Source organism: Osmia lignaria, chromosome 8 (genome assembly GCF_051020975.1).
Source record: "Osmia lignaria lignaria isolate PbOS001 chromosome 8, iyOsmLign1, whole genome shotgun sequence".
Taxonomy (NCBI): Eukaryota; Metazoa; Arthropoda; class Insecta; order Hymenoptera; family Megachilidae; genus Osmia; species Osmia lignaria.
In genome coordinates this window covers 10538335-10547391 of record NC_135039.1, presented here as the reverse complement: position 1 = coordinate 10547391, position 9057 = coordinate 10538335, and the positions used below count along the sequence as shown (strand labels likewise).

Genomic DNA, 9057 nt, shown 5'->3' with positions numbered 1-9057 from the left:
TGCTATGCTAAATTAATACTGTAATATTTTTATTATAATCTATAATGTTTATACTTAATATTTTCGCACGATTTGGTTTGTAAATGTTTGAAAATTTTAGTTAAAAAAAATCTAAACTGAGAAATTAATTTTTTTCTACCTCCTTTGATGCATTGAAATTGTAATTTTTATTGTATATTATAAGTATGGCTGTAAATAGTCTTTTTACTAATTTTTTTATATAAGCGACGCCCTGAAATTAGAAAACAATGATTAGAATATAATATATTCTAATTTAAATAAATTAGAAATTTAAGTAAAAATTTAAGTGTCCAGAATTAATTCCACTAGTGTGGATTATTCCCCATTTGGGGATTTTTTATCCGACTACGAAAAGGAGGGGGATACTCGATTTTTTTTTTTTTACGTACACTTATCCAGCCAAAAATTTCAAAAAAAAAAAACATTTGGCAGTTAATGGGATAAGGTGATAATTTTATTATGGGTGAACTACTGTACACCAATTTTATCGTGGTTTTCTTAATCCGAATGATATTCAAATACTGCCGCCATAAGTGAAATGGGCAACATAAACGTTTACGTTTCATCCCCTTGGAATCGAGCCTCGTGACCAGGATCAATTAAGTCCTCTGACCATGATATTTATCCGCACAAGTAATGGCTATAAACTGTACCAAGGACCGCGGATTGTACTATACACACTTTTGGAGGAAACATTTTATCTTAGCACCAATTACTTTTACCCCTAATCTCATTACAGGGCCGGCGCGAGGCAGGTTCAGCGCGCCCCCCGGAACCCGGCCTCGCGTTTTGAAAGGCCCCGCGGTTGAAACTAATAAAAAATTATCTTCAGTCATCAATAAGTCAATCAATCAATCAATTTCGATGACGCAATCAAAGATTTTGCGGCGAAAAAAGCGAGAAAAATTATGTAATATTTATTTTACAAAAAATATATGTTACTTATAATAAATAATTCCTTATTGTGAAATTTAAGTATAGGATTTGAATGTGTATTTTGGCTCCCCAAAATTTTTGAACCGGGCCCCGCAAAAAGTTACGCCGGCCCTGTCTCATTAGGATAACATAGATTCTTGATTCTGGTATCATTTTCAGACTTTTCTATCTGAATTCCAATCTATTCTGGGTCAATGGTGACACAGAGGTACGAAACGTAAAGAAAAATTTAGAAAGCAATCTAAAATTAAATTAAAAGGTATCCATGATTTTTTGTAATTTTTTAATTGATTCTAGCAGTTCCTTGTTCTCCAAACTTTACAGTTTTATTTTGCTTTAAAGTTATTCCACTGTATATTATAGCAAGAAAAATCTTTTCTGTTCTCATATTTTATTTTCAGATACCTCTTCTTTATTTTTTGAAGCTGAAACGCCACTGTGTACTATGTAAAAAAAAGAAATGGGAGAAGAAAGATCCGAAGGTCTTAGGATTAAGAAAGAAAGGTGGGAAGGTCGAAACACTTGAAGAAGAAAGAGCAATAAATATTTTAATTGAACATGAATAAGAATACCGCGATGGGAGGATGTCGTATTTACGAAGGTTATCGATTATACAAAGTGTATTCATCGTTAAACAAGAATAGAAGTTGATGCGTTCGAAACGAAAAGAAGAACTGAATTATTCACTGTGATGCCTCTGAATTTGATTAAATCACGTCCGTGAGATTTGCCGTGATATTTCACTCACAGTTGCTCTCTTACCATCGCTTTGTCGTCGATTGTTTGTTCAAGTAAAACGTTTCTTAATTTCCCTTGTTTACATTGGCGTTAATGTTCTTCAAGTTCTTTAAACGACACCACAATTACTTGTGTCGTTTCACCAGAAAACAATTGTTATAGGGATATCAACGTGACTTTATTACTAGAAATTTAAAAATTTTTTAAATTCTTGGTGTCTGTAGGGAAGCATACTACAAGGGGCTAGTTGAAGAAAAAGTTTCCAAGTCTGTCTTACAATTCTACATAATGTTAAAACGTTTCTCAATTTCCCTCGTTTACATTGGTATTAATGTTCTTCAGCTTCTTTAAATTAACATTATTAAAAATATAGATATTTTCTAAGTACATGTACCGTGCGTCGCGGACTCTCCGGAAGGTTTCTTGGTGTCTGTAGGGAAGCATACTACAAGGGGCTAGTTGAAGAAAAAGTTTCCAAGTCTGTCTTAGAATCCTACATAATGTTAAAACATTTCTTAATTTCCCTCGTTTACATTGGCGTTAATGTTCTTCAGATTCTTTAAATTAACATTATTAAAAATATAGATATTTTCTAAGTACGTATACCGTGCGTCGCCGACTTTCAGGAAGGTTTCTTGGTGTCTGTAGGGAAGCATACTACAAGGGGCTAGTTGAAGAAAAAGTCTCCAAGTCTGTCTTACAATTCTACATAATGTTAAAACATTTCTTAATTCTCCTCGTTTACATTGGTGTTAATGTTCTTCAGCTTCTTTAAATTAACCTTATTAAAAATATAGAAATTTTCTAAATACATGTACCGTGCGTCGCCGCCTCTCCGGAAGGTTTCTTGGTGTCTGTAGGGAAGCATACTACAAGGGGCTAGTTGAAGAAAAACTCCAAGTCTGTTTTAGAATCCTACATAGTGTTAACGATAACGGGTACCATTTAACGCACCACAGAGAGCCCTTTACAGTTATCTCGCATCCCAACACGGATTTTCTCATTTATTTACAGTGTGAACGCTTCGAAAGTAACATTTAGCAGTCTTCATACTCTAACAACAAGCACAATTTGCAAACATTTTATTCATATATCAGCGCATTAACGCTAAGCATTAAGTTTGAGCCACCTCCCTCGGCAAAGAAAATGGTTTAATAGGAATATTCCTGAGGTTTAAGGACGAATATGAGGTTGGAAAGGTAAATCTAGATGCGAGGGTGTCTCTATATGGCTTCTGTCGTGCCAGCCATCCACCTGGGTGTGATACAGTCCATAATTCACACCGTTCGTCGCAATTTTCTTCAGCCCCTGTATGCTGGACAGTATTAGAGCCATCTTCGCTAGCAATAACGCTTTGCCACCCAGAACGGCGAGAAACTGGAAACCCATGGGCACGAGGATGGAACCCATCAACAGGAAACCCATCATCATGAACGGCAATACGTTGTTGTATTTGCGACGAAATCGACGTCTTCGACCTGATAAAAACACCACTTCTGCATGCTGATATCACAATATTAACAGAAGACTAGTTTAATGTCTTCAGAATGGATACCGTTAAAATGTTTCAACCTACCAAGTAACTTTGAAACTGGAAGTTTCATAAAAGCATACAATTGTCAAGGGAAGGAAAGTTTCAACAGATATAATTGCAAGGATGAAAGCGAAAATCAATATTATACTAAAACTAAAATACATATTGTCATTTGCAGTCCAACCTTCAAATATGTTTCCATTTAATTCTGTCTCGGAATTGTTAACAGGTGAAAGGGTGCTGTCGACTAGGTGGTCCACATCGACCTTGAAAACGTGTGTACGTAGAACGCCTATTAGCCGTTTCAAGATCATCGCTGTCCAGTTTGTATCGTCCTCTAATTCACTGAGAAAACAGCGAACAATTACTTTCATGATATGCAGGGCGTTCGACGACAGGTGGGAGATTTTTTGAGGGGTGATTCTAGGGATCAAAATAAGACGAAAATTAATGGCGAAATAACGTTTGTGACTTTGTTTTCCAAATTCGAGTCAAAAGCGCCGAAAAACTGCAACCTGCCCAGCACCGACGAACGTCAGGTCAGCAGGGGTAGATACAGTCATAACCAAGAATCATTGAATAATAGAAACTTACCTCGTGCTATTCTATTTCTCGCTTTGACTATATACCCATTGAAGCAATGTATAAGGTATATAGTCGAAGGTTTCTCAGTACTGCAGCATTCGGCTTTCTCTTCTTGGTTATAACTGTACCGACCCCTGCTGACCTGACGTTCAGTCGTCGGTGCTGGGTAGGTTGCAGGTTTCAGGCGCTTTTTACTCGAATATTTAAACGTTAATTACTGGAAAACAAAGCCGCAAACGCTATTTCGTCATTCTTGATTTTCGTCTTATTTTTATCCCTAGAATCACCCCTTAAAAAATCTCCCGCCTGTTGTTGAACGCCCTGTACGAAAACTTGAACAACTTCTTAATAAAAGAATGTTAAACGTTTTAAGTGAGGCTGTTCTCTGATGAAATTAGTTACAAAGTAGATTGCTGTTGGAGGGCGAGTTACCTATTGGTATAGTTATCCGTGGAATTCGTTCTATCCTGTTGGAATCGCACTAGGTAGAGGCCGTCGAAAACTGGTATAACATCGTTCACGAGGATGGAATCCAGAACAGCCAACACGTGTTCCTGTATGCACCTCTTCAGCTTCTCCATAAATTCGTCCTGACCCGCGTTCCTCCAAGACTCCAGCGGACAATTCTTGAACACAGACTGCAGGCCAACGTACCATTTCGTTTTGTCGTCGCATCCAACGTCACCAGCCACGAGAAGCATGAGTGCAAGCGTATAGAATGCACGAGGGTGCATCTGCACAGAACAACATTCATACAGGGTGATCCTCTCGCTAGTGGACCCAAAAGGAAGTGCGGCAACAATAGAATGAAGAAGTCGGCATCGCTTACTTGACGGAGGTGGCCCCTTATTTCTTTTTTACGTGGGGGAAATCTTCCAAAGGCACCTCCAGCCCCCCTGGGGAGGAGCTGGAGGTAGTGCGGGATTTTTACTCGCTAAAATCCCCATGGTGGCCAGCACTGGGGCTATAGGGAGGGTCCCGGGACCTCTGAAGAACACACCGGGACCCCCCCCACACGGAGGTGGCCCCTGCAGCACAGACGGCTGTGTGCGTGAAAATGTGTGTAATGAGCAGAACAGAATATTTTCACCCACACAGCCGTCTCCGCTGCAGGGGCCACCTCCGCCAAGTAAGCGATGATACAAATGGGATGTCGACTTCTTCATTCCATTGTTGCGGCACTTCCTTTGGGTCCACTAGCGAGAGAATTACCATGTACTAGGGATGTGCGGGTACCTGAAATTACGGGCTCGGGTGGGCTCGGAAAAAATCGGGCGGACTCGGGCGGGTGTATTACCAAGTATTTACTTGAGAGTTGGGTCGCGGCACGCGGGAGCTCGTCCGAAGCGGCCCGACTGTACCCGACCAAACCCGAAATAGTCGGGCCACCCGACTGCACGCATGTTTCGGACGCCCACCCGAGTCCGCCCGAGTCCGCCCGATGTTTTCCGAACCGACCCGACTAGCCGGGCCGTACATCCCTACCCTGTACCCTCAATGCTCGCTAACGTCTGAAGCATTAATTATTATTTCTACCTGTCTCGTCTGTTCTTTTTGCACCTATCATTACCTTCTATCTTTTCTCAATAACTGTATTAATTATTCTGTTAGTTGATACTTAAAGAGGACTTGACAGTTGGAAAGTGCATCGAACAGCCCAGAAATACAATTAAACCCATTTTATTATTAAACCGATGATATTCTTTGATGTAATTTCACTTCAATGGATAACTAATTAATTTACCAGCACTTTACATCGAATTCAGAGAGGAACTAAGAATAAATCAGGCAAAGTTGGTCCTTGAAATTAAAACTGTTCCAGGTATACTCTACCAATGGTTCTCTTTGTCTCACAATGAATAGAATTTGTCTAGTTTCAGTCAGATATAAACACAAATCTTCCTTTACCTCTGAACATGAGGCGCACCACCGGAGATGTGTTCTCCAAGCCGGTCGTACTACAGTAAACGGGCAACGGTGGGTATTTGAAGATTTTATAAACACAGGAAATAGGCTAGAAGAGTCGCCAGGTAGTGATTACGACTCATCGAAGGGCAACATGCTAGCGGTCAAAAGGCGGCGCCTTTTTATGCTCCAGCAAATCTGGTCTGTAATCATCAACGAACTAGCCAAGGTTGCATGACAGTACTGGGCTCATCGATTATTTTTTCCACTGACAGGTTCGAATTTCATTCAACTCGTTAGGAGAATGTTTCAATGATAAGAAATATCTTCTGCTGTGGGCTACTCCATCTTGTTCTTCAAGTGTACTATCTATTATTCTATTAATACTGTTTTAATTAGTGTTCAAAGAGGTATATAAAATTGTAAATTTGTTTGTTTTTTTAATTATTATTATTACGTGCAAAGAATTAAAAGAGAGATTAATTGTTCAATTGTATAGAAAACTGTAAAATATATTTAGCTCAATAAATTCATTTATATTAATGTAGAATCTATTTCTTCACAACAGATGTTACACGAATAGCTGTAATTCTTTTTTCAAATGCTATACCTGTGCGGAAATTGATATTTCAATGCAAAAATTGCTATTCGCCAACTTATATACTGTACAATAAATGATAGTGTGCAATAGCATCAATTATCAAACACACTCACAGACGTACATATAACGAAATAGGGGATCAATTTTCTGGCTCTCGGTAAACCTATAAAGAAAACGATTTACAATAAATCAAAAGTTTCAAACTTTATTAATTACTGATGTTGTAATAATACCTTAACAATTGTAATATAGAAAAGCGCCTAAGCAGAGTGAAACAAGAAAATCTCTGTCTATATATTAGGTGTACAGATTAATTCGACGCCTTTAATATTACACTTTCTTAGTTACTATTTTAAATTCGAATACTTTTCCCGCGCTTTTGTGAATTTGAAAAATGGCGCGAGAATATGATATCGATAAGAATAAATTCAATAATTGTAGTTACTATAACTTCTTGAAAATAGGCCATTAATTAAAAAAAGAAAAGGCACCGAATTAATTTCTACACCTAATAATATTTCCTTCTGCTTCTGTAAAACACAATATCACAAGCAGCGGTAAAAAGTATTTATGAATTCATTAAGAAAAATAAAATGTAAATGTATACACATACAATTGATCACATGATTCAAAGAAATCAGTCGCAATGATGCTTCGGCAAGATATATTGCACGCAAAGGAAATGCAGTTTCTATCGGGTAAAGTTCAAATCTCACAACGCAATGTTCTACAAGTTCAACAGTTTATTCCCTAGAGATGGCGTGCAAAATCACTAACGGTGATTTATCACAGTGATCGTAGAATGGAGTTAAATCACGATCGTTGGATAATTGCTCTTCGTAATTCTTAATCTTGATTCAACTATTTTTTTATAAAATGCTTCAATATAGCTTGTATACAGGGTATCCAACAACTAGGTCAACAACCGAAGAGGGATGGTTGACAAAGTGATTCTAAACAACTTTTTCCTTTGCCAAAATGTTGATTAAGGCTTCGTTTTCGAGTTATTAGCAAAAAACACTGGCCAATCAGAGGGTTCGTTCTGTATCTAGGCGAAGCCCGTGACGCTGCCGTCCCTGAGCCCGCGCGCTCGGATTGGCCAGTGTTTTTCCTTAATAATTCAAAAACGAAGCTTCAAACAACATTTTGTTGACGTAGTCGTTGGACACCCTGTAGAAATATCCGAGCATAATGTACAAAGAACGTTCAGTTAGTCATAAGTTTTGGCTAGTCAAAAGTTACCAGTTAATTACGGTTTTTACTTTCGACCAATCAGAAGAGAGCATGAAAAATCACGAATCACTGTGAAAAATGATCGTGATTAGGAACGAACGTGATCGAATCACTCGTGATTCACAAGTAGCAGTTCTAGCCATCACTACTATTCTCTAAAGAAACAGGGTAACCCTTTCGGGGCTAACCCTAAAAAAATGTCGCATATAAAAAACTAGAAGAAACGAGATAACAGTTTTCTTCAAACATTTCAGAAAGTAGTGTATATATCTACTTTTGAATTCCGGATTACCTAGCTCCTCGCTATACAATACGTTTAAACAGTCCGCAGTATAGTTTTCTAATAACAAGAAATGAATTTAGCAAAGATATGATGGAGCAAATATTATATAATAGGAGTATTCGATTAGGGTTCTTCATCATAATATTAACGCAATGACAAAGAGGTTAAGGCACATTATTCCTCACGCTTATACTACAGAACTAAACGAAGATATCTACAGGGTGTCTCATAACTCCCTTAACAGCTGGAAATGGGCGATTGCGGGGGTGATTCTGAACAACTTTTTCCTTTACCAAAATGTTGGTTGAAGCTTCGTTTTTGAATTAATGACGAAAAACTCTGGCCAATCAGAGCGCACGCTCAAGCACGAGAGCGTTGGCTCTGAACCGCGCTCGGTCGTGAACAAACGCATTGGCACAGCGTGGGTATCTAGGGAAACGTGCGACTAATTCCACATTGTTCTTAATTTAAGACGATGTACAATATCATAGTGTCAGTTCGTCTAGTGAAAAAGCACTGAGGGGGAATGGCTGCGCGCTCGCGCGTGACCCCTCGTTCACATAAGATGGTAGGGGAACCTTCCCCTTTAGTGCTTTTTCACTAGACGAACCGACACTATGATTGATACTGTACAATATCAATCATACTGTCCGTTCGTCTAGTGTATTTTGTAATTTCAAATAAATTATTGAATATTCTAAAGGTTTTATCAGATGATTATGTTAATTATTTTAACGCTTTTATTAAATAATTAGATTTATGATATTTGCTGCGGTTAAACTTGTACACTCAGTTGCATTGAACTTGTCGCAGTGAAGTTGGCTACAAATTCACTAACGCATTCACGCCGCGTCGGTGAGTGAATGCGTGGCCAACTTCACTGCGACAAGTTCAATGCAACTCAGTGTACTCCAGTCAATGCTTTTTCACTAGACGAATGGACACTATGATTGATATTGTAAAGCCGAGTATCCACCTGTATCAAACGCCCGTATCGTATCACCGTTCCGAACCCTTTTGAATAGGCAGACGTTGCCTCGTTGCATGCCACGGCGTGCTACGGCTCGGACAATATTTCTTCGTTTCTTGAAAGAAACTCCTATAGGCGAGAAGTTTCGATTTCCTGCATGCTGTTTCTTTATTGTAATTGTCCTAACCATATCGTGTTTGGTATCATTTTAATCAGAAAAACGTCACAAATATCTTGGTAAAAGTTTTATA

General features: G+C 38.5%; 1 protein-coding gene across 2 annotated transcripts; it reads right to left on the bottom strand.

Moving 5' to 3' along the window:
- Window positions 1-2515: 2515 nt before the first annotated feature.
- On the bottom strand, window positions 2516-7310 carry Osi23 (DUF1676 domain-containing protein Osi23). 2 transcript variants are annotated; one of them, XM_034334623.2, is made up of 4 exons: window positions 5723-7310; window positions 4247-4548; window positions 3414-3574; window positions 2516-3173 (listed from the first exon to the last, which is right to left on the bottom strand). In XM_034334623.2, the coding sequence occupies exons 2-4, from the start codon at window positions 4546-4548 to the stop codon at window positions 2869-2871; spliced, it is 768 nt and encodes a 255-aa protein (XP_034190514.1). In that variant the 5' UTR covers window positions 5723-7310; the 3' UTR covers window positions 2516-2868. The 2 variants fall into 2 exon arrangements, with proteins under 2 accessions (XP_034190514.1, XP_034190513.1); XM_034334622.2 differs by lacking the exon at window positions 5723-7310 and adding an exon at window positions 4644-5119.
- Between the last annotated feature and the right edge of the window lie 1747 nt (window positions 7311-9057).